This window comes from Orbicella faveolata, unplaced genomic scaffold (genome assembly GCF_042242905.1).
Source record: "Orbicella faveolata isolate gen_17 unplaced genomic scaffold, um_ofav_v1 contig_30, whole genome shotgun sequence".
Taxonomy (NCBI): Eukaryota; Metazoa; Cnidaria; class Anthozoa; order Scleractinia; family Merulinidae; genus Orbicella; species Orbicella faveolata.
Window position 1 is genome coordinate 34,980 of NW_028301559.1, and position 18,927 is coordinate 53,906.

At 37.7% G+C, this 18,927-nt stretch overlaps 1 protein-coding gene and 1 long non-coding RNA gene across 9 annotated transcripts in view; one reads left to right on the forward strand and one right to left on the reverse strand.

Moving 5' to 3' along the window:
• LOC110046262 (uncharacterized) lies at positions 1–17,190 on the forward strand. 6 transcript variants are annotated; one of them, XM_089298877.1, is made up of 8 exons: positions 20–435; positions 548–607; positions 6,696–6,781; positions 9,844–9,908; positions 11,923–12,039; positions 13,125–13,236; positions 15,515–15,612; positions 16,168–17,190. In XM_089298877.1, the coding sequence occupies exons 5-7, from the start codon at positions 11,961–11,963 to the stop codon at positions 15,582–15,584; spliced, it is 261 nt and encodes an 86-aa protein (XP_089155003.1). In that variant the 5' UTR covers positions 20–435; positions 548–607; positions 6,696–6,781; positions 9,844–9,908; positions 11,923–11,960; the 3' UTR covers positions 15,585–15,612; positions 16,168–17,190. The 6 variants fall into 6 exon arrangements, with proteins under 6 accessions (XP_089155004.1, XP_089155005.1, XP_089155003.1 ...); XM_089298876.1 differs by having other exon boundaries at positions 24–435; positions 9,844–9,906; positions 11,920–12,039; XM_089298874.1 differs by lacking the exons at positions 20–435; positions 548–607; positions 6,696–6,781 and adding exons at positions 9,227–9,704; positions 14,073–14,145 and having other exon boundaries at positions 11,923–12,003.
• Positions 17,124–18,927, reverse strand: part of LOC149105947 (uncharacterized) — a 17,931-nt gene continuing 16,127 nt past the window's right edge. For all 3 annotated transcript variants that reach the window (XR_016210082.1, XR_016210083.1, XR_016210084.1), the window contains one exon: positions 17,124–18,315. This is a non-coding gene — a long non-coding RNA (uncharacterized LOC149105947). The remainder of the gene's footprint in view (positions 18,316–18,927) is intronic.

An 18,927-nucleotide genomic window follows, 5' to 3' on the forward strand; every position in this document is an offset into this window, starting at 1 on the left:
TCTTTATTTCCAGTCATTTGTTTTCAACTCCCGAAAACTCGAACTCCTAATAACTCGAACCTTTTTCAATTTTCCTTGCAGGTTCGAGCTATCGGGAGTCGACAAGGCCGGTCTGAAACAGTGTTTTGATATAAGGGTCAGGTCATAAATAGGATTCGAATTTTTGGTCAGGTCATAAATAAGGCAGAGAAAATCGCAGATTTTGATCGTTAATAGAGTAAGGGTTTTGGGAGACGGACCGCACACACCCAATTATTCTTGGAGTAAACCCCCTCTGGGCAAAATATGGATGACGCGCGAATATTGCCACGACACTAACTCGCGCGGGTAACGCGCGAGATGAGTGGACGCTCCCAGCATTCTTTGCAACAACAGTTCATCCATGTTGTAGAACCGCGAAAGTTGAACGAGGCTGAAAAAAAGGCAGACCAAAAGGTTAATTTGTTCTTATTCATTGTGTATTTAGTACCTTCCCTTGTAGTTCTTTCATGCTTTGTTCATATGGAGGACTTTCTCCTTATCAGTGTACCTGTTGTAATTTTTTCAGGGAAGAACTTCGCTTGGAGCTGGAGAACTTCGTTGGCGAGCGATTGAACTCGGATTGCAGGTAAGCTCTTTGGACAAACAAAATATAGTTGATTTATTTATATTGTTAACTGTAGTAATATGTGTTTCTTCCCCTTTTGATCGGGTTCCAGCTTTGTTTGTGTATTTTCTTGAGTGTTCCCCCCTCCCCACCGGCGGTATCTTCAGCGAGTTCTGCCCCCCCCCCCCAACACACACAGCAGACAAGATCAAATAAATAGAATGGCTACATCTGCCTTAGACGGTGAATAATTTTATCTTAGATGAATTATTTGTCTTTGTTTAATCATAACAAGATTTTGTAGAGTAATTTATCTGGATTCATGAGACAACACATGGCAATTAAGCTTATGTGTAAACTGCTATCTGTTTTGGAAATTAATTTGTTTGAAATGCTTTTACTTGTAATTTACACATTTGTATCAGTCAATTTGAAACCACCACATCCCCTCCCTATGCCCAAAGGGGAGGGAGTGCTGCCAGAAGAATTGGGTGGAGACACTTCCGCAAACCCTTACCCTATTTAAAAGAACATTTTTTTTTTATTATCAATATTGTTTTATTTATTTATTTATTTATTTATTCTGACCAAGTTTATTTATTATTTTCTCGGAGAAATTAACTATACAGCTACTCTTTGTAAATCCAAGGTGAAATAAAGGTGATTTATGTATGTATGTAATGCCCTGACCAAAAATTTGATACCCTATTTAAGTCCTGATCCTAAAAATCAATACCCTAGCTGTTTCAGACCTGGCAACATTTAAGAGTGTTTTGTACATGCAACATAAAGCTTACAAGTGATGTTACCATTTCAGCCAATTTTTTTTATCAAGATAGGTTAAATTAAAGGAAGAAATTTTGCCAACTACCGTATGTAGACTAGTTTTCTCTAAGATTTTTCTCGATGCTGATTTATCATCTGATGTTATGTGCGGTGTTATGTGCGGTGTCTGTATTCGCCAACCGCCAAATGTATGATTTCTTATCCAAAATTAACATCTGCTTAAAATGCTCGTTTGCAGCCTGATGTGTATTTTCAATTACAGTAACTGGTCTTAGAGACCTAAAGATAATTTTACTGGAAATTAGACCTACAGGCAAACATTTCTGGATCAATGTTGGAGATATTGATCACGGTATGAAAGGTCAAAATGTCAGGCAATTAGCTTATAACAAGTGCCTAGTCTTTAAGATTCTTGGAATTTTTGTGTTTTATAATTCCATTTTTTGTTTTGTCCAAGCTAGATTTGCAATGAAAACTTAGATTAATGGATACTTTCAAGCGGGAAAATTGTTTTGACAGGTGCATGTAAACCATGATGTACCACGAAATTGGTCCACAAAATTGAACTAAATTTTGACATTGTTGAAGCATATAAATTGAAACTTTGAGGAAAATTCAGGTTTGAATTACATATAAATCTGATAGTGCTGACTAACTGTTAAAAATATTAGTTTTAGTATTATGGGTTAGCTTCTCAAACCACACTTATTATTTTGGCTTGCTAGTATTTGTAAAAAGTGTAATTTTAGGGTTGTGTTTTGCTTTTTGCAGGGCAAAATATGTACACGTAAGGCTGTCTCAACAAGAAAATAATATTCAAACAACCTCAAAGTTACAATTATGAAAGAAGTTACTGAAAACCTTCTTCCTGACAAAGTTTGAGAAAATCATTTTTTTCTATCGCGCATAGGTATAGGTGATTGTTACAGCGAGCTGCTCTTAATATCTGGTCACGAACACTCAATTTTGCATCTCATTGGTGACCAGAGAATCACTATTTTGAGCCCTGAAATCATTACAATAAACAGATACATTGTATTTAGTAATTAGTACATTAAAACAATGATACATGTAAATTAGAATCACAACAAGCTAAAACTACAGTATTTGACTTTTTTCTTAGTAAATCCCTCCTCTTTGAACAATGTTAAAGGATATGTAGATTTGAAAGATTTCCATGAAACTTAAGGGGACAGTGTTATGAATTGTGCATGAGGTAAGTTTGGTTTACAACTTAAAACGTTTAGGCTGAATTTTTCAAGTTTGTTTGACATATTCAAAATGGTGATGAGTAGTGAAACAAGTGGAAACTAGCCACGCTGTGTGAACAACAGGAAACTGCAATCAGGAAAACTTAGGTGTTTGATGAATATGTGAAAGAAGAATAAGCCTTCATAAGCTTTTTGTCCAACTGTCAGTCTTGAAAGCATTGTGAGTGAAAACTTGGATCAGTCTCTCACTGCAATAAGTAACCCCTGTCAGAACTGGTAAATAAGTTTGGAGCAGGTTAGTTGGGCTTGCTTTTTAGTGTTTCTCAGGAATTCCCCTTTGCAAAAATATTTGACAAAGTTCAGTACATGTACTCTCACAGGTCATGTAGCCTGCAGAACAGCGGATTAGTGGTGCAGAGAGCGAAACGTGGTACACAAGCGCAGAGCGTGCCCATGAGGTTGAAGCGTGAGACAAAAAAAATCCCCCTGTAGTCACACTATTTTTTAATATGCTCTTCCAACTGTTCGCGTGGCAAACGGTTTTTGCTGATTGGTTGCTTTAAGCCATGTGGAGTCAGACACAACTCGCGTGCGTGTATTTTTGTCACGAACCCCTGGCTCGGGAGATTGGGCAACCACTCCCCATGTTTACGACTCAAAGTAAATTTACCTTACCTTACCTTAGACACAAGAAAAAAACAAAATGTGTTAAATTGGGTGACAGGCCTACACGGTCTCTCTACATTTGCATTCTCTTATAAATTCCAGCCTCTCAACTTTTTATTTTGCTCCTCATTTGTTTCTGAAGGGTACTTTTTTATCAGGACAACTTTTTTAAAAGTTGAGTAGAGCCGTTGGACTGTTACATGTAAAGGTCAGAACTCTGCTTGGTTTCAGCTTTTATCCATCGCTTTTTAGTATAAATCTACTAGCGTTCTATCACGAATGCTGTTCTCTGATTGGCTATGGTACCCACAATCTATTCTGAGATAGATACATGTAGAGAGTAGTGTAGCAGTGAGCCCTTGTTAATGAAATGACGGCCACCTCTTGGCATTTTCGAAGTGTCTTTGAAGAAGATTGAGATAGAGTTTTGAACGTCTAGTAGATTTAATATACTAAAACAATTAGATTATTTGCTCTCGATTTCTATGTGTGAGAGTTGTCTTGGACTGCGCGCTCGGCAACTATCATGCGATAGAAATCTGGAGCTCATAATCTAATCGTTTGGTAGAGGGACTTTAGACACCTCTGTAATTTTCCATGAGCCAAGTTATAAAGTGTGGTTTGTCTTGCTTTATTTCTACTGCAGAAATGTGTGTTATATCTCTTTTTAGCGGAGCTCTGGCAGCCCAAAGGGCTGCCATGCGAAGCCCCATATTTACTCATATAGCAAAGAAAAGGTAATCCATGAGTTGATTTTCTCATGGTTATCATGGCTAGCGGGTTGCTCATGGGTGCATACAAATGACGACGACAGTGATGACGATGACGGCGTTGCGCAAGATGGCGGCCATCGTCCAAAAAATAGGTTGACAGAAACATGCAGCCTTGGTTTACCATGTACTTGTTTGGTATTAGACATCCATGTTATGATCAATCGACACCTGTCAAAACAAGGTATCCACTGATAACTATCACGTGACCATATCGCAGGCTCAAGTTTACAGCTGATCGAGGTTACGTGTTTTTTTTAAGTTGACTGCTGACCAAGTGCTGGTTTTCGATTGGATCACGGGCTCACGTTAGGTTAACTTGTTGAGAACAGGGCAGGATTGTTCGGAAGTTGGTTGACGCTAACCCAGGATTAAAACTTAGCCAAATTAGAACTTTTTGTTTTATACAAATGTTTTTTGTTGCTTTGTTTTGTGTATATGGTGATTATTAAAACTCAAAACAGAAGGCCAAACAATATACAGAAAACCTCACCACAAAGTTACAAAACTCAAATCAAAATTCTACCTTTTACTGGGTTAGCTTAATCAGGCTCTGAACAACCCAGCCCAGGAGGTATGCTTTTAGGCTGGCCTAAATCTATATATATTAATTATTCTCTCTCACGGGACAAGTCGGTGATCATGTTGATTACTTGCATTCTATGTTGTGATACTGGGCCTGGTTGTTAGATTAAATCTGTGTTAAGTTACATGTATGTGGCTTGTTACCATGGATTGTATTTAGCTTTGTCCAGCATCGCCAGAGACTACTGTAGTATGTGTTATTTTGAGAATCTTAGAGATCCGCTTGGTGTTGTCAAAGTTATGTTTCTTGCATCCTGAATCTGTTTGAGCTTTTTGTCTCCTAAGCTTGATGTTTAGGTTTATATCTCCTTTGTTCATTCTGGCACCGCATGATGTAAATTTAGCTAAATTTAGATGTTCACATCTGTTGACTGTTTTGCGTCATGAATGCATTTGTAATTTGGTTACTTGAGACATTTTTTCACGCCAATAAATTCTCGTTCTTTCATGCCAATCATTTCAAGGGGGTTGGTATAGCATAAACAATGGTGTGACTACCAGTGGATTTTTTTCATCTCGCACTTCACATTTGTGGTCGCGCTCCATGTGTATCGCGTTTTGCTCTCTGCCAGGGCTGCTAATCTGCCTGATCTGCAGACTACGGGTCACATAGCTAAGTTTCAGGTTAGAAAAGGAGAGAGAGTCAAAGGGGTGAATTTGAGTATAATGTTTAGGTGTCTGGAAGTTAGAGAGGGCCTTTCAAATCAATTGTAAAAAAAAGTAAAACTTTTTGTAGGGAAGGGGGCAGTTGGATGATTACTGAATTCCTAAGCATTGTCAGTGGAATTTCCAAAGCCAAGAAGGGGGTTTAGATGACGACGGAAGGGCATGGATATTTTCTGAAATCTGCATCCATTGCATGTATCTTCATTATCTTAAGAATCTGCATTCATTGAGCTTTCAAATGGTGTATCGAACACAGAATTCTGTAACAATATTCAAGATTTCACACATGCATGGACTATAGCACTGTCCCTTAATAATAAATCAGGGGTTTCATTAGGTGCCGGTCAGCAGGCAAAATGACCGGCTGTGAGGATGATTTTGCCAGCCTGGTTTGACCATCTACAGAACAGGGTTTCTTCTGAAGACGTTTAGTTGAAAGAATTTTACCTGCCTGTGAAAACCAGTTGCCCTCCTGCTGTGAATGTTAATGTACATGTAACCCTTGGAAACAACAAAATGCGTTCATTCAGTTGGTAATTTATTTTTTTATTAAAACTTAAAAGTTTTCACTTGTGGTAGGGTAAATTGCAACACATTTCACAAATCAGTTGATACCAGAACTTGACAGAGACATAAATAATAACTCAAATTATTCTTAATCCCATGTTTATCGCCATTTTGTCTCGTTAATCTAGTACCTGTACAGTGGAACCCCACCTTACAGTCACTTTGTTATTATGCCACATTTTTGTGTCCTGGCGAAACGCCCATACATTTTTCTCATAGAAAAACCCTGTCAATGCAGCCAGCCCTTTAATACGGCCAACTGTCACATTTTGAAATCTCAGCCTGTATAATCCTTTACAATCTTACCCTGTTTAAATGGCCACTCGGCCAGTTATATAGTAAATGGTTTTAACCTAGGAGTGCCAGTAGTTTGTATAGAGTGATTGTCTGGGTGAGTGGGTTATGTTCATTTTTGCCAATCTAAATATTGTACATGTATGAGCTGGTTGAAGTTTCAATTTGTTTTTTGACTTTCTGGATGTTATTAGAACAAGAGTGGTTCAGAAGTGCAATTGTGATATTAATACATGTATCTGTTACTTCTGTTAAGACGTCACTCAATTTAGACCAGTCATGAAATTTGACCCTACCCCATTAATATGGTGAACCAGGTAATACGGCCAAATTATCATGGCCCGTTGATGACCGTATTTACGGGGTTCCACTGTAGGTTGCAGGTATCCATTTATAATCCTTGGTGAAGTAAGTTACTATTTGAGTAAAGTGCTGTGTTCAAGATTATAACTCAAGGACTTTTGGAAGGTTTCTTAATCTGGGGACCATTTCACCTGGTGTGATGCCACTACACCATAAACATTTGTACAGTATCTAAATTTTGCTATTTCTTCTTTTGAACAGCTGAAGACAAAATACTGAGGACAAGACAGGAGGACAAGACAAGCTGATTCTAGAATAATGATTTTTTTTTTTCAATCCAGGACCAGGTAAACACTTGTGTTCTTATGTGATGATCAAATCAAAACTTAACCTGGTTCCTTCAGGGGAATCCCCCAAGAGCAAAATGCAGCACAGTTTTTTTCCCTTTTTAATTAATGCACTATTATGATGGGATCCAAAATAGTCAGAGAAATTTTAGTTTTTCAAAATCAGGGAAAGTTCGCTTGGGGAATAAATGGAGAAAGTGGGAAGGCTCCCTTTTGTACCGTACCTTTGAAAAAAAAAAAAAACTGCACCAAACTACTGAACCAATTCCATTCAAATTAAAACCTATAGTATGACACACTTTCAACAAGTGTCCACCAAACTAACTAAGAACAGACACTACTCAACTTATACCAACAACTACTCACCCCTACAGTAGTCACTATGGCATTTCTTGACCTCAACAGAACTCACATGATGTTCTCAACACAAACTTCAACAAAAGTAAACCAGTTGAATCAGATCATAACTGATCAGTCACTGATTACTACCTTTTCATAATGGCTTGACAGGTTCTCAAAGAATCAGTGCTTTCACACTAGACAAACTACTTAATGATACTTGTCTGCTTTTTTTCTTTGTGGTTGGCAACATGACATTTGCTCCTTTGGACACCTCGGAATGGGACATACTGTAATGACTTCCTCTACACCCAATCTACACCCCCCCCCCCCCCCCCCCAAGCTCAAACCTTGTCATGATTCACTGTTATTTTACAGGGTTTCCCAGGTTAAGGATTAGTTTTGAGGTGATCATTGCATTCCATGATGTAAACCAAGTTCTGCTTTTAATTTTGAAATACCACAGACATGTAAATTAAATTCAAAATGCTTTCATTGGCTCAGTAAGTAACTTAGTTTTAAAGTGGATAACATTTCATTTGGTCATATTTTGTTTAATATTTCTGCAGTTCAATTGTAAATTAAGAAAATAAAATTTTCCTTTCTAGCTAGTGAAAAATGGAACTCAACATCAGAAGTCAAGAGATTTTTTTCAACTTTTTTCAATGTAAAAAAAGTCACTCCAAAAAGCTTACTTTTAGGTTTTTCCTTTCACCGAAGTTTCAGCCTCTGAAGTGCCTGCTATCCTGAAGAAATTTGTCTCGAAAGAAGCAACTTCAGAGGCAGCCATTTTGAAACTGTACTTGACAGCCAGGCTATGTTTATGTGATGTTGTACCATCCGCCTTGAAATTGGTGGGAAGGAGAAAAACCTGCAACTGACTTGCATCAAAATGTATTTTTTCCAAGTGATTATCCAAAAAATAAGATAATCACGATAAAAAATTAGCACTGAACTTATTGTAAAAATAAGCAAACAATTTCTTGTGGAAGACTGACAAGGTCAGTCAAGTGGTTTGCAGGCTAAGAACATCATACAGGTCAGCATGGATGGCCCAAGTGTTAACTGGAAGTTTTATGGAGAATTAAAGAAGAAAGTTAACACTGACTATGGTACCCTGACTGCTGCTGTCAGTCAAGTTGTCAAGACAACGGTACGAGAAATACCTTGATCAAGAAAGGCAGAAGAAAAAAACTGAACAGGAACGATCAAAAAGAAAGTGTGTGCTGGAAGAGATTGATGAAGTCAAAAAGAAGAAGAAGAGAATTGATGCTGAGATTAAGTCACTCAATGACACAGCCGATGAACTTTGTACCAAAGCAGAGGCTACTGCTAAGTTAACCTTTGTCACTCAGGCGAATGCTTTGAGGTGATCTGCAAAGGACAAACTTAATGATCTGGTTTCCTTAGACAAAAAATTAAGTTCCATGCTGGAAAAGCTGAAGGAATGATTCTGTACAATCCTATCCTTTGGTTATACAACATTATTTGCACTTACAGGAATTGCTCTTTTGGAGTGACTGGAAGAAATGTGATATCGTGCCTGTGGAAACGGACTCCTTGAATATTGTTAAAAGTCCTGGAAAAGTCCTGGAAAAGTCCTTGAATAAAAGGTCATCAAACCTGTATAAACCATGAACAAGGATTTTTCTTGCTTAAAATTAGTGGCAAAATTCTGCTTATTGGTGATAACATTATTTTGCACACAGTGAGTCTTGGATGCACACTTGCACTATGCAGGGCTCCCAAAAAGTGCTGTCTGATCTTACGGGACAAGTACATGTACTTGCCCAGGGCAAGCAAACTTTGAGTGCTATTTGTCCCAAGGGGAAGCTGGAATTCAATTTGTTTTTTTTTCCTGAGCCCAGACTGTCGAGTTAGATCACATGGAATTACTGGCCACATGTATTTAGGATATTGACCACTTCTTCCCCTGGACTCACAAAGCTCTTGTAGTCAGTAGAAATCGGGATGTCTTAAAATGTTTCAATTCAGGTGAAATCACTTCTCTTGCATTCATACACATTGTTAAAGGCTCTCACTTTGCATGTAGAAGGTCTACATCACCACTTGTTTCTGAATTAAGACTTCACCCGAGTAGTTACATGTAATGTTTTTAAACTAAACACAGTTCCCTTGAGAATATTTTCATAATTTATTGTAAATATATTGGTCAAGTGATACACTATGTGGCTAAATGTAATTTAGGCAACATTTGACTTGAGCTAGTGCTGGTCAGCAGCCTTTCAGGTGGGGGCATGCTTTGTGGGGTCTCATACAGGATTTTGCAGGACTTAAGAGTGTTGCTTCAATGCTAGCGGTGGAAGAACTTGCAGTTTGCTTTGCATGCCATTCATGTTTGTAGCATGCTTTTTCACCCTGCCTCCCTTCCTTTCACAGCTGACAGTAAATATACATGTGTGGGTAATAAGTATCTCCACTGATTCTGTCAGTATTACAGTGCCTGGTGGTTGCCACTAGCAGGGTTGCCATGGATACCTGCATGGGCTGCTTGAGGCTCATACATGTATCTTGCTTGGCTCCACCTTTCCCAAGGCACCTTTCCCAAGCTCATGAACTGGTGGTGAGTTTAACAGTTGGTGGGTTAAGCATGTTAAGCCTGTAAGGCATTTGCTGTTTACAATTACATGTATTCCTTGGGGTTAATTAAATATTATTTACATGTGGTTTATAAACATCTTTCATTTGTTTTCCTCCATCAGGAGAAAAGAGCTCAAGTGATAATGTTCTCTGTGACTAGATACCAAGAAACACAGAATTGCATTCAGTTAAGTATTTGCCCAACTTCATCCTGTATATCACAAAATGCTACACTGCTGCAGCCTTTATGTGTAAATTATTGTGAAGTTGTCAAACCCAGAATAAATATGGCCTGGTCCTGTGACAATTTGTTTTAACTGACTGAGAAAATTTCATTCCAATTTTTCTGACAGAGACTATTTCAATTAATTATTGTTTACTATTTCAAGTTAATTAATAAATTAGGGGGCAAGGAAAATTTGATTTATCCATCAATCCAAGACAATTTTATAAGAGAGTGTAAGGTCACACAAATATGGATATGGTCAGTTCCACCGAAAACTCTACCACAGTTTCTTGATCTGTGAAGCATAGACTGGTCTCTCATCCAAATTGCCAGTGCAAGATTTTAAGAAAACCTGTTCAGGAACAATTAGACTGTCTGCAAGCGCTGAATGGATCTTGAGCTTTGTACAGGAGATGGGTGTAAGAACTGGCCCACAAGGGAGCTGGTTCCACCAAAAATCTCTTCCTGAGTTTCTTGATCTGTGAAGCATCAACGGGTCTCTCATCCAAATTCCCAGCACAAGATAAAAAAGAAATTGTTTAGGAACAATTGGACTGTCTGTATGCACTGAATGGATCTTGAGCTTTGTACAGGAGATGGGTGTAAGAACTGGCCCACAAGGAAGCTGGTTCCACCAAAAATCTCTTCCTGAGTTTCTTGATCTGTGAAGCTTTGTCTGGTCCCACATTCCAAATGGCAAGCACAAGAGAAAAAAACTTGTTTAGGAACAATTGGACTGTCTTCATATGGAGAATGGATCTTGAACTTTGTACAGGAGATGGGTGTAAGAACTGGCCCACAAGGGAGCTGGTTCCACCAAAAATCTCTTCCTGAGTTTCTTGATCTGTGAAGCATAGACTTGGTCCCACAAAAAAGGTGAAAAATAAGAACTTGTTTCAGAACCAGCACTGTCTTCATTACTGAATGGATCTTGAGCTTTGTACAGGAGATGGGTGTAAGAACTGGCCAACAAGGGAGCTGGTTCCACCAAAAATCTCTTCCTGAGTTTCTTGATCTGTGAAGCATAGACTTGGTCCCACAAAAAAGGTGAAAAATAAGAACTTGTTTCAGAACCAGCACTGTCTTCATTACTGAATGGATCTTGAGCTTTGTACAGGAGATGGGTGTAAGAACTGGCCAACAAGGGAGCTGGTTCCACCAAAAATCTCTTCCTGAGTTTCTTGATCTGTGAAGCATTGACTGGTCGCACATTCCAAATTGCCAGCACAAGAGAAAAAAAACTTGTTTAGGAACAATTTGACTTTCTGCATGTGCTGAATGGATCGTGAGCTTTGTACAGGAGATGGGTGTAAGAACTGGCCTACAAGGGAGCTGGTTCCACCAAAAAACTCTTCCTGAGTTTCTTGATCTGTGAAGCATAGACTGGTCTTATATTCAAATTGCGAGTACAAGACAAAATTGATCTTGAACTCCACATGAGATTGGTGTAAGAACTGACCTGTATAGGAGTTGATTTCATATTGCCTTTGTCTGGTGCCTTTGTTTCCCTGTGTGTAAAAGAAATTGATGCTACAAAAGAACAGTTCAAAAATGTCTAATAGATTGTTCCTCTGATTTGAATTTCAACTTTTTACATTATTGAAACTAATCTTGAGAAAGTTTTAGTTTTCTCTTTTCTTAAAATTTAATTAACTTACCTATTTATTTATTTATTTTTTCTGACTTCAGTTTTACAACCCAGATAAAATTTGAAAATTAATGTGACTACTCAGCTCACTTAGTATATGTACTATTTTGAGTAGGATTTTGCCAAGTATTAAATCAATTTTATTCACTGTTTTGATTACTTATTATTTATTTCCTGGCAAATAAATGGCTGGTGCTGACCTGCAAACTGAGGAGAAAATTACTAATAATTAAATAATGATTAGAATTTATGATAATTTATTATCATTAATATGAACAATTTATTGATTAATTAATATTCTTCAAATAAAATGTTTAACCTTCACAGGATTTTAAGACCAAAGGTATTCAACCTTACGACCAAGGATGTTGAACATGACAATCTTTCATCCATTTCACCAGAATACAGGTAGTCTCATTTGGAAACTTCAGTGTCTTGAAATAGGTCCGCTAGGCGTACATATGGAACTAGCCTTAAAGGGACACAGTCAGCTTTTAGACCGCACTGACCTGGACACTAGTTTTCTCACTTTGAAAAAAGTTCACCTCAAACTGAAATCAAAGTACATCTAGAAATCCGCTTCAATCTTTGCAGTGTTTTGCTTGATTTTCAATCGTTTACTGAAAAACCTGTTTTTGAGTGTGCTTTTGCTCATCCTATGATTTTGGTTAAAAACAGTATGGATCGCGTCTCTGTGATGTGCAAATCAGCTATGAAATGGTATCTAACGCGCATGTGCTTCAGCTGACTGTGTCCCTTTAATTACTTACCCTTCACCCACGTTTGGTTTGGTTATAATTCAATCAATCTTTTTTATTCCTTAATGTACATTTTACAGTTGGACTGACCCATGGATAGCTAGCGCTAGTCTAGGCGGGCCAGTCTATCAATAGTTACAAATGCTTTTTTTTTTCTATTATTATTGATAAATAGGAAAATAGAAAGTTAGGAAAAAGTGAATAAAATAAAAAAGAAAAAGTGGGAAAAGAATGAGAAAAGAAGTGAGGCGTAATTAGAGATCTAAATTTGGGGTTACCATTCATTGAAAGTGTAATCTGTCCTGTGGATCTGCACACAATGTTCTGTTTTGGATGCAACTCTGCAAGAATTTCATATATTTTTCTTTTTGCGCAAGTCTATCTTGGGATGATAAATTTATGAACCCAGCTTTGAAGTACATGTATGTAAATCATGGTAAAGACAATTATATGTTTGTAATTGTGTACTGAATTTAAGGCAAATTTTATTAGTGACGGTCATAGAAACGTCAACGTAGCATTGATTATTAGTTCGCGCTTCAGAACTGTTTATTTAAAATCAGTTTATTGTAGTCAGTTAAATTGCTGTAGGGTAACACAAACAATTATAGTAGATGTGTTTACGTTAAACAATTTGCATCGTATTTGTGTTTATTCTTCGTCTTGTATTATAAGACGACAACCAGTACGAAATTTGATAGGGAAGTGGACTAAAGGTAAAACATTTTTGTTTTTGACACTTAAGTAAAGGTTCTTATCTTGTTCTTTCAGTTATCAACGGTGGCTGGTTTCAAATGTTCAAGAAGGTGACTTTCCAAAGCATCATTTACACTGTTGAAAAAGTTCCTCTCACATTTTTCGTTAACACGAGAGACAAACTCAAGTAAGTTATGTTGCTAACATTTACTGTGGATTTGATTATTTGATCAGCTATGCTGAATGTTACCTCAATCAGCGCGGTTAACTAACCCAAGTTTACCGGATTTAAAATCTGTGACAAAATTCTGTAGCCAGAATCAGTTAATGGGACGAAAACAGTCACCTGCTTGCTGTTTTAATGGGAAAAAAATCTCGGTAAATAATTAAGAGAGATTTCAGACTAATTATCAATGCAGGTGTGAGTCAGATTTCGAGATATGATGTCACATCAGGGTAGCAAGAGACCTGCTCCTTGAAAGATGGGTCACTCAGCCAAAGTTGTGCTGGCTGGCAAACCCAGGGGTCTCTCCCTTATAAGCCTAACCCTATGCCAGAAGCGGGTTGTTACCTGTAGGTTTTATGATCGAAACTGCACGCACATCTAAAAGAAAATATTACTTTAAAGTACTTGCACAATGGTTGAAAAAAAAATGTTTGGTTGGTTGGCGTCTTTGCATTATCCGAAGATGCTGTAAATTGTCTTGTTACAAATCTTGTGCTGTTGGAATGATATTTTTGTTGGCGAGAAATTTTGTTAGAGAGAAATGCAGAGAGATGGGTGTGTGAACTGATCTGCAAAGGAGTTGGGTTCTCCAAGTATATTTTTTCTCCGGCCCCTGTGTTTATGTGTCCTTAACATAGCGTGGTTTTCACATCAAAACAGTTCAAAATAGAAGCTTGCCTGGTTTTGAGGCTAGACTGCATCAGCATGATACAAGTTGATTGAATTGAGCTAGCGTTAGTACCAACCCGCTAAATGAAAAGGAAACACAGTTCAAATAATGTTCTTACCCTCCACAGCTTTAAAAAACCAAAGTTGTTCAACTTAACAAAGATGTTAAACGTGATAATAATTGGTTTTGCTACAATGCAGGTGAGCCCCCTTACATATCTTAAATGGCTACGAATAGGTCCAATATGCGTACATGTGATACTACGTTCATTATACTTCAACGGCGTTTGGTTTGGTTGTAACAGCGTTCGGGATCCGATTTGGTCCGTGTTGGTTGAAATTGCAATTTAGTTTGAGAATTTTTCAAAATAACATATCAGTGCTACTGTGTGGACCGGAGTACAATGTTCTGTTTTACAACCTCAGAACCATATGTAACATGTGTGGCTGGCGGGACTCGCGCGCGAGTGATTTTCGGTGGCGGAACGCCCATTTTATTGATTTTGTAGGAAGCGTGAACCAACCTTGAAAGCTTTTTTGAGATTTTTTATTTAACTTTACCGCTACATAATTCAAGTTGCAAAACGGCAGAGAAATTTCACTACTGAGAACAACGAAACCGGTCATTAGACCAACACTGCGACATTGGCTGAACTTTGCTGCGTATTTAGTATAAGAATATCGAATACATTGAGCTATAAGTTTTGGAACCATGAAGCACAATCGTTTGGCCAGGACAAGTCATATTGGCGTCCTTTTCCATCCGTGTAAAAAGTATCGGTTTTTTAATGGTTGAACGCAAATTACATTTTACGATAAATTCTTTGCTCTCTTTCCTTCAGTGTAAGCGATCGGATTTTGCACTGTAAAATTGATTTTTTAAAAACTGGTACACGAGGAAGGTTTGGTCAATTAATTTCTGGTTTTAAAAAGGAAAAAAAATACCTCTGTACGCCAGGACCGGGACTCGAACTTGCGACTCTGTCTAGTCCCGGAGCGAGAGGCGCGCACCAAACCACTGCGCCAACTCGACTTAACACATTTTGCGCGGAAAACTTGACTACATAAGCATACGAGTGGCGCGCATTAATGGTCAGCGTGACGTACCTAAACAGCGCACACAATGTACTACTTTGGTGCTTAATTGTTTTTGTTTTGTGTTGGGGGAAAATTTTTATCTCGCTAAAGATACAAACGTAAAATTTATGATCCTCAGCTTTGAAGTATTAAAACGTTGAACAGGCAAATAATTATAAATTTGTCATGTTTACAGTTATCGCAGCGTTCTGAGATGATAAAATCTAATTTTAATAAGCACTATTGGTCGTAAAAAAGGTTAAAGGGGAGCTGATTATTTGCGAATTGGAAAATATATCTATATATATTTTAAAAAATAGCTTATTGCCTTGTTGTGAAAAAAAAGCGTGATGTGTTTATCGCAGAACGGAAGAACGGTACAATTTGCATCTTATTTGCGTTTATTCTTGCCTTATATTTTAATTTATACGGAAAGTTAACAGCGACAGTCGGATAAGATTAACTTCTTTTTATTACTTTTTGTTACCCTTAGATTTCAACAGCGAGCAGCTTCAAAGTTTGAGAAGATGGCTTTCAAGGACATCATGCACACTATCGAATGAATCCTCTGAACGCGATGGGCAAACCCCGGTAAGTCGTATTGTTTATATATTTGCTATACGTAATCATATCTCGTTCATATCAAGGCATTCAACAAACCCAAGCTTACGAGTGTGTGGAGTTTTAGGTACAGAATTAGACAGATTTGAAACGGTTGAAACCTTTTGTTGCATATTTGGCCGTTCACTTGATTAGACGTCAACAGTACTTTTTCAAACGTGAAGATGAAAGCAAATTTCGCTACGATCGATTTTGAATCGTGCCGGTTCAGGGACAGCTACATGCAGATTTACATGTGAAAGAAAACATTCTTTCTGAGATATCGCGCAATGAGAGTATGGAAGTTCAAGTGAAAAAACGTGTCTCGCTATAGTTGGTTTTGATTGTGCCGGTTTTGGTACATCAAGTACAAGTGCATGTAAAGTTCGGAGATATAGTTTAAGTTTAAGTCATTGAAGGTATTGTATAAGTCTAAGTAGCTTCTAACTAAGTTGTTACGATCATGTTCTTTTGGAATAATATTCTAAGTCTCTTAATTGGTGGGAAATACTTGTATGTTTTAAGTCACATTCTCTTCTATTTCAGATGCCTTTGAAATGACCAATATGGGGAAAGGCAAAAGACAAAAGACAATCTTGCAAATGCCCTGAAAAAAATGAGTACCAGACAGGAAAATTCTCAATCTTGGAAGGAAAGCAAAAATTGATGTGGAAAACAGCCAGCAATAACTTGCATTTCTTTTATACTTATAGCGAGAGTTTTGAGCTCTCGTCCTTGTGGTACAGCTTTGCATGCACGCGTGCGCGTTTGGTATCATATTTTATAATAAATTTTTTTCTAAGTCTTTTGGCGGGAAACGTTTGTATATGTTAAGTTCGCTTGCGACCTCTTTCTTTTAGATGCCTTGAAAATGACAAGTTTTAAGAAGTGGCCAAAGAAAAATTGTCAACCTTGGAAGGAAAGCAAAATTTGATGTGGAACACCGCCACCTCCCCGCCACCACCACTAACTAGCATTTCTTTTATACTTATAGCAAGAGTTTGGTCCACCCATCCTTGTGGTACAGTGGCCTCTAATACGCATGCGTACTAGGGGAGTGTCCCAGTTACAAGAAACGTAATGTACTGTACGTCGTGACTGTATGTAACTGATAACTTCGTGTCGGTTTAAGCCGAAGTTCAAACTTCGGGTTTCCCGACACGGAGGCATCAGTTACTTGTAAGTCGTGACTGTAAGTAACCGATAACTTCGTGTTGGGGAATCCGAAGTTTTTTCGGATTACCCGACACGAAGTTATCGGTTACTTGCAGGCACGACTTACAAGTAACTGTTACCTCCGTGTCGGGAAACCCGAAGTTTGAACTTCGTTTTAAATCGACACGAAGTTATCAGTTACTTACAGTCACGACGTACAGTACATTACGTTTCTTGTAACTGGGACACTCACCTAGTACGCATGCGTATTAGAGGCGTGTTCCACATCAATTTTTGCCTTCCTTCCAAGAGTCTTGTGAGCATGGTTTTCAGTAAACTGACACAAGTTTGTAACATGATTAAGTCAATTTATTTTGTAACCAATAAACCAATAAAGATTAATATTACAGAGCAGATCTTTCGCGTTTAATAAACAACAGTGTACACGTACACGCTAAGTCCCTAACTCTTCGTCTTCTTACCTCCGCCATATTCTGAAGATGTTCTGATGATAATAAAACCTTCATTTACGAACCCTGTGTTATTTTCCTCTAATAGCTACGACTTTCTTGAGTTAACGCGATAATCACAATATGTGGAACTAGATTATGAACCAATGACCCGCGACAGAGTTTATTACTAAACCTTTTAGAAAAATAAAACAATTATATACCGCCGCTGTTTTCCTTCGACAACTACAAAGTTTACGAATAATTAATAGACTTGAAGAAGATTTAAAAATTCTTTCAACACATAACTGCCACTAAGTCTAAATAAACTTAGAAACTTCTATTCGCGATTTGCTGCAAAAAGTAAGCACAAAAGATTGAAGTGTTTTAAGCTAGCCGCGCTGTACGTAAACAACAACAGTAACATGTAAATCATAATGATCACAGAATGACATTCGATAAAATTACCATTTGCATTGTTTTTGGAATAAACAATTTGAATGACTATGAACTTCGCGGATATTCCAGATAGTAAACATTAACTTTTGGTGAGAAAATGCGTCATCCTTTTCATTGCCGCGGCTTACAAACCAAATAAATTCATCGGCACAGGAGCAACTTTTGTCCCTACTCGATTGGCAATAGTGAAGTAAAGAAAATTGAAATTTTCTTTTTTCTTTCACAAGGAGCCATTGAAACTTGCACCACAGGGAATAAAATATTCGACACTAATTTCATCCTGCGAGTTTTTACCAGGCTAAAATGAAAGCCTATTTTTTTCTCTGAGGTAGCCAGCCGGGTTTTTCCCCTTACGGTTTTCAAGTTTCCTTCTTTTGGTAGGTAATTCGACTATAGTGCCATGACTCCACTAAAATACTGTTTGCCACACAGTCCGATTCCAAAAACTATTTCTTAGAAGTAAGAGATATCTAACCTGTCACCGGTACATACACTATTCGGTAGACATAATTATAAAACCTATCGGCTAGTCACTCTCAGGCATCACCATGGTGTATGATCAATTCATCTTGAGGTTATTAACAGTCTACCCAGGCCTCAGCTGCTCTTCGTGACTGAAAAAGCGTCCTACCTGGAATGAATAAAAACAATTTCTCAGAATTCAGTTACAGCAATATTGCCTATCACTATTTTACGAATAATGTGTCGTTTCATTACGAACAAACAAAAGATAACACATAAAGGGGACTGTGTCACAGTTGAGTTTTGTCTATATTATTTCGTTTAGCCAAATACTCGCTATGAAACAGTATATCTAAACGCTATAGATCTAACTGACAAAACCATAGCTTCATTACAAACAAATTCCTGGGCGTTATAATTACAGGTAACAAACAAACGAGATTAAGTTTAAAAGCTGTTCATGTCTAACAGTTTTTCAAAAACCTATATCGCAATCCGTTTCAATATAGGTTTTTGAAAACTTGAGAAATTTTTTTTCGAAGGCACAATTCCATAAGCCTTTAAAACAGCGTTTCATTTCTTCAGTTTTTATATTTCACTCAATTTGGCGGCCATTTTTCGAATGTCAAAATTTGGCTTAGATTCGTGACACAGCTCCTTTAAGCACCATTTGGTAAATGCTTCGTAATCTTAAAAATTCATTAAATACCGTAAATCCTCGAATTAGCGCCCCCCTCGAATAAGCGCCGCCTTCGAATAAGCGTCCCTCCTATCGGCCAAA